The 17204-nt window shown below is 40.5% G+C and overlaps 1 protein-coding gene across 1 annotated transcript in view; it reads left to right on the plus strand.

Moving 5' to 3' along the window:
• ube4b (ubiquitination factor E4B, UFD2 homolog (S. cerevisiae)) overlaps positions 1–17204 on the plus strand; it is an 82540-nt gene that overhangs the window by 46823 nt on the left and 18513 nt on the right. Inside the window, exons 10-18 of the mRNA XM_060851833.1 lie at positions 540–623; positions 1859–1915; positions 2838–2954; positions 4715–4813; positions 10119–10232; positions 10733–10931; positions 11072–11207; positions 11530–11629; positions 16144–16271. Of these exons, the coding sequence (XP_060707816.1) occupies positions 540–623; positions 1859–1915; positions 2838–2954; positions 4715–4813; positions 10119–10232; positions 10733–10931; positions 11072–11207; positions 11530–11629; positions 16144–16271 (1034 nt within the window). The remainder of the gene's footprint in view (positions 1–539; positions 624–1858; positions 1916–2837; positions 2955–4714; positions 4814–10118; positions 10233–10732; positions 10932–11071; positions 11208–11529; positions 11630–16143; positions 16272–17204) is intronic.

Consider the following 17204-nt stretch of genomic DNA (forward strand, 5'->3'; position numbering starts at 1 on the left):
ATATTGGTTTTAGTTCAAGGTGTCAATCTCATCTGACTTTTGTTATCAAACTGTGTGAGAGTCTGTAGGGATAGACTTCAAATACACTGATTTTTGACAACATAAAAGCCATTTTGCCTTTTAGTCCTGTTCAGTAGGGATATGACTGATCAGGATCTCATTCCAAATACCAGCTGTTATCCCTGTCTCTGTCTGTGTCTCTGTCTGTGTCTCTCTGTCTTTTTTTCTTTCACCCCCCTCCCCCCCCCCCCCCCCCCCAATCTGTCTCTGTCTTCCCCCTCTGTCCGTCTTATACCCTCCCTCCCCCCAATCCTGCCTCAATCCCCATTCTGAAGTTAGAGCTGGGACAATTGGAATTGCACATTTCAGCATATCATGCCTTTCCTCCCATGTCACATACTTTCAACTGCATTTTTCACTCCATGTATCAAATGGATGGTCCTGATGAAAACATTTGCATGAAGTTTGACTTTTGAGTACTTGAAAATATTAATTCTGGTGATAATCTGAACTTGAAATTTTCATCTTCTGTCCAACAGATCTTTATTCCAATCATACAAGGTCTTGCACAGGCTGTGAAAGAGTGTTCTTTAGATGGTGATAATTTCAAGTATCCACTTGTGGTAAGAAAGGGGGAAACGTGACGTTTCCTTTGTTCTAGACTGAATATTCTTGCACTCAATATAAAGAATTTATGCATTTGTTTTATATGAACTCTAATACACTAGTTAACAAGATTCATGAGCTCCTAATTGTTCAAATAACTTTTTTTTTAATTGTGACTGTTATTCTGACCTATGAAGATACAAGAATGCTAAACACAAATGCATGTATTTCCTCAATTATTTATAACAACATGGGTTCTTATTTCAGCATCTCGTTCACATGCGCTACATTAGTTCAGAAATTCATCTTTAGATGAACATGTATCTGTTAGTTTTCAATCTGGTTTAACTTTTACTGTGCATATCTTGAAAACCAAATACAAATTAAGTTGATTCTCTTAATCACGGGTATGATTGTGCACAGAAAAAAGTTAAAATCGTATCCGTGACAAAGAGAATTAATTTAATTTGTATTTAGTTTTCATATGTGCACAGAAAAGTTTAAAGCAAATAAAAATTAAACTAATTCTCTTAATCATTGGTATGATGCATTTCACAATAACCATAAAGTCTAGGTTCTGAGAGCTGTTACACTCAGAATGTTAGTTGTAATAAATGATGCCAACTAGCATTAGCATCCATTGAATTCCACAGAGCAATTTTGTTTCAAAGAATCATAAAATTGGTTCTCTTGCTGTCACTTGCTTTTACAAGCTGTTTTGATTTGTGAAATGAATGTGGCTGCTGCAAGTTGGCTATATGTTTTTGCCAGGACGACTTAAGTTTGAAAATTGACAGATCCTGCTTCAAGCCCTGGTTTCTGGGAGTGCGCCTTTTCCTCCTCTCGTTGCCAAGAAACAGTGGGGTTTTGAAAAAACCTTTTTATGACTCTATGACTTGTAAGTGCCTTCGTATTATCTTCAAGGAAGGAATTCAGAATATTGACCCGCACTAGGGAGGGAACATATTGAAGACAGACGGAATGTTGTCCTGGGAGTGATGTGAGGTAGAAAATGGGTGCACAAAGATGTCACTGGTACTTAGAATCAGGTCAGCTATTTGAATTCACAAATGATATCAAAATCCTACATGGAGTAGAATTCTGATAGAAGTTGAAGTAAAACCCTTAAACATAGGTTGAATGGATCCTTACAATGTAGTTAGCAAAACTGAATGACATTTGTGAGCTTGTTTTTCTTAGTTCTATAATCTATTAGTCAATTAAACTGAATAATACACTTATTTTGTTCCAGGCTTTACAAGAATTATGTGAAATTAAATTTGGGAAGACACATCCTGTGTGCACTTTGGTAAGTTCATCTCTTTGTGTTGATATTGTTTTATGGTTTATTACATCAAAGTGTTTTCAAAAGATAACAATTAATCAAAAGTAACTTCATATAGAAAGCAAATGAATATTCTTTTTCTGCAGTAGTTTGATGACCAACCTCTCCTCAATTTGACTGGGGTGGGAAAAGCTTAGTAAAATTATATGAAGGATATCTGGTGTTTTGTGTATAAAATATTTTTACAAATGTTCATTTTAAACATTAAACTTTAAACCTGTTTACTGGCTATAATAGTAGCTTGGGGAGTTTATCCAGCCTATAGTTGATCCAGTCAGACAGGTAAGGACTTGCAGCCAGTCTGTGATTTGTATTGAATTTGTTGATTTTAGCATGGGCAGCATTTTGGATGTGATCTAGCACTCCTGATTTGGAGTGGGAGCTTTCAAACTGCGTTCTTAATCTGTTATCCAACAATCCTGCTGGAAACTGATAAATGTTGATTTCAGTTGCAATAGAGTGACTTGGCTAGGATAAAGTTAAATATCTCACAACACCAGGTTCTAGTACAACAGGTTTATTTGGAAGTGCTGGCTTTTGGAGCACTGCTCCTTTGTCAGGTAGCAGTGGTCCTGAAAGCTAATGCTTTCAAATAAACTTGTTGGACTATAACCTTGTGTTGTGTGATATTTAAGTTTGTCCACCCCAACCCAACACCAGCACCTCCTCATCTTGGCTAGGATAAGCAATTTAAGGTGCCACAGGGAGTCAGTGCCAACATAGCTATATACAAGCAAAAATAAAAATCTGTGCTTTCAGGACAGACAAAAGTTGGAACAAATCATTATAGGCAGGTGCAGGGTAGGGGGAGTTGAGCCTTATTTACTGATGGTGGTTGTTCAGAAAAAAATCCATTGATACACTGTATATTCCTTTGTCTTCCCAGGTGATCTCACTTCCTTTGTTTTTGCCTGATCCTTTAAGTCAAGGAACAGGCAGAGAGTTGCAGAGACTTTCAGTCCTTGGCTCGTTCTTCAGCCTGTCTGTGTTTGCAGAGGATGATGTAAGTACTGTAGAACATTTAATTACCCATCTGTGTGTATCTTAGGTAATACAAAGGCCAACATGACCATAATAATAAATGTATGGGGAGGAAACTGCTGTCTGGTGGAGTTGAAGAGTAACAGATGTAATAATATCTGTCTTTTATTTGTCTGAAAAACTACACCATTCAACTGACTTAGGTGAAAAAAAAGCCTTTAAAGGTTTTGTGGACGCTCGAGATCTGAAACAAAAGCAGCAGTTGCTGGAAATTCCCAGCAAGTCTGATAGCATCAATTGGGAGAAAATAGAGTGAATGTTGTTGTGGTTCTGTTCACTGAGCTGGGAGTTTGTGTTGCAAACATTTCGTTCCCTGTCTAGGTGACATCCTCAGTGCTTGGGAGCCTCCTGTGAAGCGCTTCTGTGATGTTTCCTCCAGAATTTATAGTGGCTTGTCTCTGCTGCTACCGGTTGTCAGTTCTTGCTGTCCGCTGCTGTGGCCAGTATATTGGGTCCAGGTCAATGTGTTTGTTGGCACTCATCCACAGATTCTATCAACAAACACATTGACCTGGACTCAATATACCGGCCACTGCAGCGGACAGCAAGAACTGACAACCGGAAGCTGCAGAGACAAGCCACTATAAATGCCGGAGGAAACATCACAGAAGCGCTTCACAGGAGGCTCCCAAGCACTGAGGATGTCACCTAGAAAGGGGACGAAACATTTGCAACACAAACTCCCAGCTCGGCGAACAGAAGCACAACCCGAGCTACAAATTTTCCCCCAAACTTTGAATAGAGTGAATGTTTCGAGTCTGGTGACTCTTCATCAGAACTATTTTTTGTTTTTGTTTCGTTTCTTGTTTTTGCATTTGCAGTTCTTTGGATGTAACTGTGTTCATATAACTGTTTTATCACCACCCCTGTGCCTCATTTCACCCAACCTCTAAAGAATAATGTTTTAGCCAAAATCCAAGTCTTATGACTATTTCAGAAAGACAAGGCATTGGTCAGCAAAATTGTAACACAGATGATAAGTCATAAATTCACACAACATGGAAACAGACCCTTTGGTCCAACCAGTCCGTACTGACCATGTTTCCAAACTCATCTAGTCCCACTTGCATGCATTTGTCCATATCCCTCCAAACCCTTCCTATTAGCTTGTTTGACTTAATTATTGGGAAACAGTGTGTCAAACATGCGTATTTGTGCAATGCAGTGCATTGTCAATTATGCATTGTCAAGTAACATTGAAGTGCAGAAGGTATTGTTAAACATAATGGTGAACTGGCTGTCCTGTTACATCATTACAATATAGTTTGTATGCAGACCCAAGTTGGAAGAAGATACTTCAGGGGAGCAAGGGAAGGTGCCTCTTGTGAAGTTGAGGAGAAAAATGATGTTTTAACAAATGTATTTGGGCTGTGGGGAGAAAAGTGGAACCTAAGTTATCTTGTTCCTCTTCATGGATCCATTGTTCCTTCTCAAAATGCTCTTGTACTTTCATTTTTGGTCTAAAACATTATGACAGGGTGATGGTTATTGTTCATTTCTTTAAAATTCCTCAGATATTCTTTTGTAACTGTTCCACAGGCTGACATAAAAGAAAAGTGGATGCATACCTGGCCAACTGAATGAATCTTGAAATAATAAATATTTAGTTTCCTAAGTACAGTATGCAATCTTTACAAAAAACTTTGTTTCCATCTTAATAGTGTACTTCTCAATGTAATTTGACAGTGTACTGTTTGACAATAACCATGTGTTTTGTTTTAGACAAGAGTTGTTGAGAAATATTTCTCTGGACCTACACTTACACTTGAAAATACTAGAGTTGTTAGTCAGTCCTTGCAACACCATCTAGAATCAGCCAGGGTAAGTAAATGAATGAGATTTAATAGATCAGTGATAATTGCAAAAGATTCATAATTTCTTCTTCAAAAGTATTGTTTGCCCAGATGTTCTTTTCTTGCACAGCCTCCAGCTATCACTGTCTTCTAAATGCCATCAGTAATTAATACCATGACAACTTTTATGGTCATGAAGATAAAAGCATTAACTGAAGCATCACTGTTTAGCCAGGAAATCATAGTAAGATATTGATTTGTTCCCCTCAAACTTTTATTTAAAACTTGCAAAATAATAAAAAGAAACTTGGATTTACATAACACCTTTCACAGTCACTGACCCAAAACACACTATTGCTGATAACTTTTTTTAAGAATGCTGTCAATATAGCAGTAAAGGAGAAAATGAAGACTGCAGGTACTGGAGAATCTGGGTCAAAAGTTTGGCGTTGGAAAAGCACAGCAGGTCAGGCAGCATCCGAGGACCAGGAAAGTTGATGTTTCGGGCATTAGCTCTTCATCAGGAATGTGGGCGGGGTGGAAGGGGGCTGCGAGATAAATAGGAAGGTGGGGGTGGTGGGGAAGGTAGCTGGGAAGGCAATAGGTAGCTAGGTTGGAAGGTGGGAGAGAAGATGGATAGGTAGGACAGTTCGAGTGTGGTGCTGAGTTGGAGGGGTGGACCTGGGATGAGGTGGGGGGAGGGGAGATTAGGAAACTGGTGAAGTTGATGTCCTTGGTGAAGTGGGAAGGGGAGATAGGCGATGCCAAGACTGGAGGAAGAAAGCCTTATCTTCAACCTTGGGATCCTTCAACCACACGGCATCGACTTCACTAGTTTCCTAATCTCCCCTCCAACATGGCACTGCCCTCTTGAACTGTCCCACCTGTCTGCTTCACCCTTCCCTCCAATCTATCGCTATCACCCATACCCGCCCCCCCCACTTACATCTACCTATTGCCTTCCCAGCTACCTCATTCCCACCCTCCTATTTATCTGTCAGCCACCCCCCCCCCCCCAATAATGATGAAGAGCTTCTGCTCAAAACATCAACTCTCCTGCTCCTCAGATGCTGCCTGACCTGCTGTGCTTTTCCAGCACCACACTTTTTGACGATACTAGTATAGGCAATGCAGCAGCCAATTTTAATTGAAATGTCCACAAACCAATATGTGATGATTTAAGCAGAAACTGAAATTGATGGGGAAACTCAGCGGATCCTCTGTGGAGAGAAAGCAAACTTAATGTCCAATAACCTTCTTTGGAACTATGATAATGATTGGTTAATCTCCTAATATTCATTTGGGGATTAATCTTGGCCAGAATGCACAGAATAACCCCTCTGAAATAATGTCACGGGGTCTTTTCGGTGAATGTAAGAGGACAAATGCTGCTTGACTTGCTAAATGTTGTGTATTGCACTGAGTAAGCTGAAAATGTGTTGCTGGAAAAGCGCAGCAGGTCAGGCAGCATCCAAGGAACAGGAAATTCGACGTTTCGGGCATAAGCCCTTCATCAGGAATGAGGAAAGTGTGTCCAGCAGGCTAAGATAAAAAGTAAGGAGGAGGGACTTGGGGGAGGAGCGATGGAGATGGGATAGGTGGAAGGAGGTCAAGGTGAGGGTGATAGGCCGAAGTGGGGTGGGGGCGGAGAGGTCAGGAAGAAGACAGCAGGTTAGGAGGGTGGTGCTGAGTTCGAGGGAATCGACTGAGACAAGGTGGGGGGGAGGGGAAATGAGGAAACTGGAGAAATCTGAGTTCAGGGAGGAAGAGAGCTTCTTCAAGGAAGGCATCCTTGCAAGAGGATTCGCAGTAGGTTAAAATATTCGAGGAGAAAGTGAGGTCTGCAGATGCTGGAGAGGGCCAGCAACACATTTTCAGCTCTGATCTCCAGCATCTGCAGACTTCACTTCCTCCTATTGCACTGAGTAAGACTAGCAGGTGCCCAACTGGAGGTACCTATTATTGAACTAGCATCATCTACACTTCCTCAGCAGAGGGCAGCAGAAAGAAGGGGATCAAAATGCTGAGATCCTGTAATACAGGGGGAACCTCGATTTTATCCGCTCGTGATGGATGGGCACTATTTTGTTCAGATAAACGATTATTTGGTTAATTAAATGTCTTTCCTCTGCGGCTTGGAAATTTTAAAGTCTGCTCCCTGTTCAGGAGACTGCAACATCACGCAGTGCGAGGCCCTGCCCTCAACCCAGCACGCACCCCCCCACCAATGCCGTCCAATACCTCCCCCACCCCCCAACATGGCCTCCCACCCTCAACCCGTCAAATCCCAGCCTTCCGCCCCCCAACACTGCCTCCTGCCCCAAACCTCCTCAACACCCCCCCCCCCCCCCCCAACACTGCCTCCCGCCTACAACCTGTCTAACACTGCCCACCCTCCCCCTCCAACACTGTCTCCCGCATGCAACCTGTCCAACACTGGCCTCTGCCCCCCCAACACTGCCTCCTGTTCAACACCGTCCCCCTCCCGCCTGCAACCCGTCCAACCCGGGTCCCCCCGCCTGCAACCCATCCAACACCGGCTCCCCACCCCCCAACACTGCCTCCCGCCCGCAACCCGTCCAACAATGCCCCTCCCGCCCACATCTCGTCCAATACCGGCCTGCCCCAAACCCTTTCAACACCGGCACCCCCACCCCCTAACACTGCCACCTGCCCGCAACCGTCCAACAATGCCCCCCCCAGCCCCTCACCCGCATCTCGTCCAATACCGGCCTGACCCAAACCCGTCCAACACCGTCCCCCAGGGAAAGTGTGGGGAGAGAGGGCAGAAGGTTATTCATTTGGAGACGGTGCCTGTTTAATCACTTTTAAAAAAAGACGCGATCACTGTTGGCAACACATCTTTGATGTAATGTTTCCATTGGGACCTTGAGATGCCCTTTGGATAATCCGATAATCGAGGTTCCCCTGTATACTGCACTGCAGAATTTTGTTTTTATTTATAAAGTCATACAGCATGGAAACAAAGCTTTGATCCAACTTGATCGCGCCAACCAGACATCCTAATCTGACCTAGTCCCATCTGCCAGCATATGGCCCTTATCCTTCTAAACCCTTCCTATTCATCTGCCTGTCCAGATGTTTTTTAAATGTAACAGTACCTGTCTCCAACACTTCCTCTGGCAGCTTGTTCCGCACACATATTACCCTCTGTATGGAAAAAGTTACCCCTCAGGTCCTTTTTAAATCTTTCCCCTTTCACTTTAAACCTAAGTCACAAATCTCCACAAACCTGAAAAGCACCACCACCCTCATTTCCCTCGGCCAAGCTGGTTTAGAATCTTCTCTTTGATTCCGTGTGATCTAACCATACTAATCAGCCTAGCATGCAGAACGTTTAATCACTGTTTGCTGAGTCCAAATAGACAGCATCCACTGCTCTGCCTTCAATAATTATCTTTGTCACCTCTTCAGAAAGCTGAATCAAGTTAGTGATATGATTTCCCATGCACAAAACCATGTTGACTATCTCCTAATCAGTCCTTGCCTTTCGAAATGCATGTAAATCCTGCCCCACGGAATCCCCTCCAACAACTTGCCACCACTGATGTTAGGCTCATTGGTTTAAAGCTCCTTGGCTTTTTTTAAAATAATGGCACCACATAATGGCCAGCTCCAGTCTTCCAGCACCTCACCAGAATATCTCTAATCTCTTCACTTGCCTTCCATAATGTTATGGGATACACCTGATCAGATCCTGGGATTTTTCTGCCTTTGTGTTTTAAGACCTCTCGCACCACCTCTTCTGTAACATGAACTCTTTTTCAAGGCATTACTATTTCCCCAAGTTCCCCAGCTTCCCATGTCCTTCTCCACAGTAAATAGCGATGTGAAATATTCATTGAGTATCTCGGCCATCTCTAGTTGTTCCACACATAGGTGGCCATGTTGAACTTTAAGGGGCCCTCTTCTCTCCCTAGCAACTCTTTTGCCCCTTGATGTACATATAGAATCTCTTCGTTCTATTTTCCAAAACTATCTCATATCCCCTTTTTGCCCTCCTAATTTCCCAGCAAGTGTACTTCTACTGCTCTTATACTGTAGGGATTCACTCAATACCAGCTGTCTAAACTTAGCATATGCTTTTACTTGACTAGAGCCTCAATTTCTCTAGTCATCTAACATTTTCTACAACTACCAACCTTGCCCTTCACACTAACAGGAACATACTGCCTCTGAACTCTTGTTATCTAATTTTTCAAGATCTCCCACTTCCCAACTGTCCCTTTAGCTGCGTATAGCCTCCCCCAATCAAATTTTGAATGTCCCTAATACTGTCTAAATTGGCCTTGCTCCAATTTAAACTTTAACTTTTTGATCAGTTTGATTATTGTTTTTAAACTAGAAGTATTATCATTATTTGCCCCAAAGTGCATTCCCACTTGCAACTCAGTCGTTTGCCCTGGCTTATTTCCCTACATAAGCTCAAATATTGCTCCTTCTCTAGTCGGTACATCCACCTATTCAATAAGAGTTTTATTGTACACACATAACAAATTCCTCCTTAACACTGTGCGAATCCAGTCTATATTGGGAAAGTTAAAAACCCCTACCATTACAACCCCATTATTTTTACAGATACCTGAGATCTCCTTACATATTTGCTTCTCAGTTTCCTGCTGACTATTGGAAGGTCTATAACGCAATCCCAGAAAGGTGATCATCTCACTTCCATCGAAATAACTTCGTGGACAATCTCCCAGGAATGTTCTCCCTCTGTACAGATGTATTGTTATCCCTAACCAAAAATGCTGCTCCCCTCCTCTCTTGTCTCCCTTTCTATCTTTTCAATAGCATATATACCCTGGAACATGAAATTGCCAGTCCTGTCCATCCTGAAGCCACATTTCTGGAATAGCTATGATATCCCAGACCCACGTTCCCAACCATGATTTATCTTTATCCACTTTGCGTGTCAGACATTTTAAGAATGCCCAGCTGAATAATGTTTAGTTCAAGGCAAGGCCACTAAATAAATGATGTGCTGGGTGAGCACAGTTGATTCTGGTAACCATTTCAAGTTCATCAGCATTAACATCAGAAGCATCCACATTTGAAGTTTGAATTCCAGAATTCAGTATTTTCCAATTGGTCATGTGCAATTGCTTTCTGAACCAACATTTTAAGTTTTCACAATCTTCTACACCTGTCGCTTTTGAATTGAGGATATCTGCTGATGGAGTTTCAAACAAGTGACAAGTAGACCCCTTTATTCCTGCATCTTGGTTTTATTTAACTACTGAGGTTCACTGAATGTGGATTGAACAACAACCTTCCAACTTTGTAATACCCTTTTGCATTTTGATTTGCAGACTGATCTCTTCAAAATTTTGCACAATATTTTACTTAACGGTGAGACTAGAGAGTCTGCATTAAATTACATGGCAGCAGTGGTAAATCGCAATATGAAGAAAGCACAAATGCAGGTAGGTGTGCGATCAATGGACATGGCTTTTCAGGCTGTCTTATTGGTGAGATAATATAAAACCACTTAGTGGTGTTAATGACATCGTCTGCCGATCTCTGGATGCCTGAAATTTGACGCACTATTGTCATTTTCCCTGGGACTTCCACAGACCTCTCGCAGAAATTTCAGCGGAGAAATCTGCCTCTTCAATTTTTTTCAGCTGGTTTTCAGCAAGTTGAGGTGCAATTTTATATTGTGACATGCATCTTCAATCGAACACCTGAGATTCAGAAAATGAGAGTGTAGTAATTTGAAGCTTTTTCTCAGAATCCTGTTCTCGAGATTGATTTTGGATGAACAATAAACACCGGCCTTGTGAGCGATGCTCATGTCCCATAAAAGAATTTTAAAATATTTTAGAGTATTTTGCCCATTTAAAAAGTATCTAATTTCATAATTGTAATCGAAAACTCAATGATAAGTACAGTATTTTTACAATGTAAAAATTATTTTAAATAGACAGATGACCGACTGGTATCAACGGATGGGTTCATGTTGAATTTTTTGTGGGTGCTGCAGCAACTGAGCACAAAGATCAAGCTAGAAACTGTTGACCCAATGTACATTTTCCACCCAAAGTGTCGCATCAACATACTGTCTGATGAGACACGTGTGAAAGCCTCAATGGAAGACATTAAAAGCTGGCTTTCTGAACTCAGTAAGTACATTAGAAGTATTTAGTGTGCAACCTTTTTTTCCCCTTCTGCAACTGTCTATCTTAGGTGTGTATTTTAAGCTGCGTTCTTTAACTTAACTTATTTTCACAATCTTTACATATTTTCTTTTTAATCTAAACAGATGATCAGTCTAAGTTTGCTGAGCCAAAGTTCCCTACGGAATGCTTCTTCCTGACCTTACATGCACACCATCTTGCTATCTTGCCAAGTTGCCGCCGATATATAAGAAGATTACGAGCTATTCGAGACCTCAACCGGTAGGAAGGGATTGCAAAAGTGGATTATATTTTTGCCTTTCGTGGAACTTTATGGAGAAGTAGACAGTTTGATAATCTATTAGTCTGCTCGTGGAAGTTTTAAGTGCATAAAAATATGTGGATTGAGAGAGCCCAGTGTAAGCTCATCGTTTAGCACGGTTCCCATTTAGAGACTGTAGAGGCAAGCTGAAACCATAAATGTGATACAATGTTCTCCTAATAATGTGTAATAATACTTGTTGATCTCCGTTGTGTCAGTGAGCTTTTTTTCTAGTTCAGTTAAGGTTTATATTGACTTTTTTTTTCTTTTCCTATTTTATAGGACTGTGGAGGAACTGAAAAATAGTGAAAGTCAGTGGAAGGATTCTCCATTGGCAAGCAGACACAGGGAGATGTTGAAACGATGCAAGACTCAATTGAAGGTGTGTAAGAATTATTGCAGGTAATGATGCAATCTTGGCACCAATTATTTTGTTTTCTAGCCTGTTTGGATTCCACATAAAGAAATAATGGATCTATCTACTTCTTGCTCTTGCATCAACATAACTATGGAGGCTGATTTGGCTTGCTTGGCTGAAGAGTGTCAAGGGCAGGACTTGGTGGTTGGTCTGGCTCAGGTACATTTGAAATCTGCCTCCTCTTCCTGCAACTGAGAATGAAAAGCAATGGCGAACCACCACTGACAAAAACGGCCAATAAAAAAATGGCTCCGGATGAAGCCTCAGGACATGTTGAGGCAAGGACAAGCCTTTGTTTAGAACACGTGCCATGTTGTCATAAAAGCTAAGGACCTTTTTGAAAGACAAATCATACTTTTACTCATTTCCAGTTACGTATTCTATGAGTTCTTTTGGTGATGAATTGGTAGAAAGTGATTTTTCTCTTGACTTTGAAAATAGTCGCTCCCTTTCCATCACCCACTGCCAACCCTGAAGTTTGATTTTTCCTTTCGAAAATTCAAGTCCTGAAATGTGCATGCATTGCACCCGTAATGTTGAGTGGCGTTTTATAGGGTTTTGAGAGTGACTACAGCCTTGAAGAAAATCTGTGCATTGCATGCCATTTACCACTAACAGCATGTACTTTTAATTTAAACATAACACCAACAATTAGAGTGAATTCAGACATTAAAAAATAGTCAGAGTGTGGTGCTGGAAAAGCACAGCCAGTCAGGCGGCATCCGAGGAGCAGGAGAATTTATGTTTCGGGCGTAAGCCCTTCACCGGGAATTCCTGATTCTTGATGAAGGGCTTTTGTCCGAAATGTCGATTCTCCTGCTCCTCCGATGCTGTCTGACCGGCTGTGCTTTTCCAGCACCACACTCTTTGACTCTGATCTGCAGTCCTCACTTTTTCTCCCAATAAAAAATGGTGTGTATTTCATGTTGGTGATCAATCCATTCATATCTTTTTTGTAGCTAAATTAGTTTTCAGTTGCATGAAATACTGCCAAGCTATGTTATTACAAATTTTGGAACATCCGTTGAATAAACCCTTAAGTGGAGCCTGGTAAAAGAAGTTATTGAATTGTCATTAACAGTAACATTAAAGTGCTGTGGTGAACTGTGTTGTGTAACAAAATCCTCTATTTGTGTTTTGTTGGTACGAAACAAGCCAGCAATCTATGACTAGTAACATTTATGGAACCAGCAGTTCCAAGAGTTGCTGGAAGGCAACGTTCAGTTCTATCTAGCAATAAGCAAAGGACTTATTACAAGGCCATTCAGGACAGATTGGGAGTCGCTGAAGAGAGGTTCAATGGTTGGTTAGTTGAAGGATACAGACAAGAACAGAAGCAGTGCTGTTGTTAACTGTGTTGCACATGACAACTGAACTGCATGGGTTTTGTGTACTGAGGGGTCAAAGGTCTTAGAGTAATTGGATAGCTCTGTTTATTGAGGGCTCAGGAAGACTTGTAATCTGTGGGTTCTCAGAAGAAGCTGTGTGACACAAATGGTTCAGTCCTGCTGAACCATTGTGCAATGATATGAATGGACTGATCATCATCAACATGGAATACACTATTTGAGAGTAGAGTTGAAAAGCCAGGAGGTTGCATTTGCTGGATGCAAGATTAGAATTCAAAGAAAACCAAGGAGCATTTTTAGGTTCGTGCAGCTGCTTGTGAATGAACAGTTGGTACTTGTACTTGTGAATGAGTGAGTACTAGAGTGTAGTGTTAGAGACCATGGGATTGGAGAGGGTTGGGGGGGGGGGGGGGTGGCGGGTGGAGTTCGTGAGGGGACAGTGGTTGGAGATGCAGCGGAGAAAAGACATTGATCAGAATGGGAGGAGTCACAGAGGTAGTTTATGATGGAAGGTCTCTTGTAAGGAAGATTCAGGCCTTATTGACACAAGTGAAGTTAAATGAGATTTGATGACCAATTCAGACAGGAGGAGTTGCTGAGATGTCTGTGAGATCTGCCTTGATCACATTGGCTACTAGATGTTCAATCAGTCTGTTTCTCATTGACCAAGATAATTATTGTGTTAGTTGTATTGTAAGTTATATTACTGTTTTTGGATAGTAAAATTTACTATTCAAAACCATGGAATCTTTTGTCTTTAGGTTTTAACCAAGTTCTCTAGATCTGATTTGTCTATTTTGTTTTTGAAAAAAAAGGATTCTGTCGGTCCAGTGCTAAATGACAGCACACAATATTAAAATGAAGTACATGTTGATGATGGTTTCTTGGATTTTTAACATTTTAATTCTGACTTTGTCCTACTTTTTGATATTGGAGATAGACCTGAGATTGAACCATTAAAACAGATTTAAAAGCTCCTTTTTGTGTGTGTGTGTCTGTCTGTCTGTCTATATGGCAGTAACATAACAAAATTTTGAGGTCAGTTTTGTTTTTGCTTCCAAAATGCAAAGTACAAAACTGCAAATTTCAAATAATTTAACAGTTAAACCAGATTCTCATTTCACTGTTATTTGCACTGCATAATTAAAACATTAAGTAAATCCATTTGTAATTCATAAGCAACTTTTGAACTATAATTTTGAACTATTCATTGTTTGTAAGTTCAGTTACTGTAGTTGCATAGTGTAGTATTACTGCCTTACAGCACAGGCACTCCTGTTTGATTCCAGCGTTGTGCAAACTCCATATAGACATTCTCCCTGTGTCTGCAGGGCTTCCTGCCATTTGCTCCAGTTTATTGTCTCAGTCCCACAGGTGGAGGGTCAGTGCCAAATAGATGGGCCAAATGGCCTCTTTCTGCACTATAGAGTTTCCATAATATTCTGCAATATCGTTATATTTAAATAACACAATACATCACACTAACTCCCAATTAGAGATCTCCATTTTAATGTAGAATCTTTTACAGTTATTGAACTCCCAAAATACTTCACAGTAGAAAATGTATATTTTAGCTATAGTCAGTGTTGAAATTTAGCAAACAATTTTTGTACGGTGTGGTCCCAAAAACAGTAAATGGCCAGATGATCTGTGACTTAGTGTTGGCAAAAATTTGTCTGTCCATTGAGAATTCAGCTATTAAGATCTAGTCTAATAGCTAGCACGCCTAATAATGTAGTACTCAATCACTGAAAAGTGACCTGAAATTGTATTCACCATTGTATAAACAACATTTTTCTTTGTTTTGTAGTTGAATAGTTCAAAATTAAGTTATTGTTTTAAACCAGAGACTGAGCAAATAGGTGGCTGTTGTTTTAAAAAATTATGTTCACTGAAACACTTGTTATATACAAATGTTGGCTTTTGTTTTTCTGCTTTTGTTCTTTGTTTTAGCAATGTTTTAACCAGCTCCTGATCAGGTTTGGCTTGTGTACAATAGCAAAATCTATTTGGAAAGAGCACCAAAACACACACTCCCTCACCTGTGTGGAAGTATCGGAAAGTCTCCAGTAATGCTCAATCCCTTTCACCTTGATCAGCAAATCCCCAGTTGAAAGAGGAATAAAATATCGTTCAGATATCGGGATGGCCTGGTCGCTCAGTGGTTAGCACTGCTGCCTCAGCGTCAGAGACCCGGGTTCAATTCCCGCCTCCGGCAACTGTCTGTGGAGTTTGCACGCTCTCCCCGTGTCTGCGTGGGTCCCCTCCGGGTGCTCCGGTTTCCTCCGATGAATTGGCCATGCTAAATTGCCCGTAGTGTTAGGTGTAGGGGAATGCGTCCGGGTGGGTTGCTCTTCGGTGGGTCGGTGTGGACTTGTTGGGCTGAAGGGCCTGTTTCCACACTGTAAGTAATCTAACTCAGCTATTGAAATAATGAATTTTCAACTAATGACTGAAAGGCTGAATATCGACTGAACCTTTTTGTCAACATCAAAGAATCAAAGCAAAAGGAAGCAACCCATTGTATTTTGACTGGCGCTATTGTGTTTCCCTGTATTTTTAAACCTTGAGATTTTAAGTTGTAGAATTAGCATTTTTTTTAACTTAAAGGCAATTTGTTTGCAATGAATAGTTTTTTTTTCTTTTTTAAAAAAGTCTTGGTAAGCATTTTCTTTTAACCTGGGTTTGTCAGTCACGTAAATTGGGGACTTCAGATAGTTAGACTAAATTTTTTCGCGTGGATTCCAGGGATAATGGGACTTAATCTCTAGTGTGCTAACTCAGTGGATCTTCATCCTACCAGAACGTTAAATACATACAGGATGCCAAATTCAAAACCCACATTTTAATGTATGAATTCTCCAGTGAGAAATGTATTCCTTTGGAGCAGATCATCAGCTTGTTCCACCTAGTGAATTCTTCAAGTACCATTCCATATTTAACTATTTGTAAATCCCATATAAACATACATTTGGTAGTAAAAGGGTGTACATGCTGCACATGTAGTGTATAAGATGATATCTGACTCAAATATTAAAACATTGCCTACTTTTTGCTTTTGTCTGAAAAGGCATTTTAGTTGGGGATGATTTTCCGTTTGTATTGATCTGTTCTCTATTTTACACCTAGAAATTGGTGCGGAGCAAAGCATGTGCTGATGCTGGTTTATTAGATGAGAATCTGTTGAGAAGATGCCTCCAGTTTTATGGCACATTAATTCAACTGATCTTTCGTCTGGTTGATCCACGCTACCCAGAGTAAGTGTTCTACTTTTCTTTCACTCTATCATCGCAGATTGCAAGAATATTTCTCTGTTAGACATTAGAATGGCTTTGATCCATTATCTTCCTCAATGTAGGTGTGCAAAGAAAGTATAATTTATTCATATGTACCCTCCTCTGATGTATAACTCGAATGCAGGTTTATATGCTTGTTTTCAGAGAGAAGAAATTGTGATGTGAATCACTTTATAAACCTAATAATCATTCCTGGTAATGATTCCTGGTCCCAATATTCTGGTTAATGTTTCTAATGTTTGCTCCCATCATTTATTGAAGTTGGAGAAACTTATATTGGCAAACTATTATTTTAAATGATGGAGAACAAGAGAAGAATACCTGAGCCACTGTCTCTCTTGCCTAAAATGGAAAGAATAGGAATTTGAGTCACAATCCTGCACGGGAGTCCTTGCTGATTTGTTTTTGTTTTGTTCCCTTTTATTCCATTTGCAGAGAATTTGATTATTTTACTTGTTAATGTGATTTATATCCCCTTTTGTATAAAAATACTGTGATACATGTAGCACAAGCAAATTGTCTCTGTGCACTGACCGTTACATAGACAAACTACTAAATTCTAATGCTAAAATCTAAAAAATACCGTTAATCCATTGCAGTCATAAAGAGAAATTCACATGATATGCTAACACATAATTCTGTTAGTTTTGAGTTGGCTGGTTTATGAATTTGTCAACTTTTAGCCACATCAGTCGTTCCTCCTTGTTAGTTACTTTCGAATAGCTTCATGGCCATTAAGAACTGGTCGAGATGACCATTTTTATTTCCAGTAAGAAATGCAAGTGGTTTGCATTCCAGCAGTCTTTGGATTTGGACCATGTTATCACTGTATCACCTATTTTTCTGTTCCTACACTATTCACTTTGAGATCCGTGAATGAAGCGACCTAACTGT

This window comes from Hemiscyllium ocellatum, chromosome 37 (genome assembly GCF_020745735.1).
Source record: "Hemiscyllium ocellatum isolate sHemOce1 chromosome 37, sHemOce1.pat.X.cur, whole genome shotgun sequence".
NCBI classification, from domain to species: Eukaryota; Metazoa; Chordata; class Chondrichthyes; order Orectolobiformes; family Hemiscylliidae; genus Hemiscyllium; species Hemiscyllium ocellatum.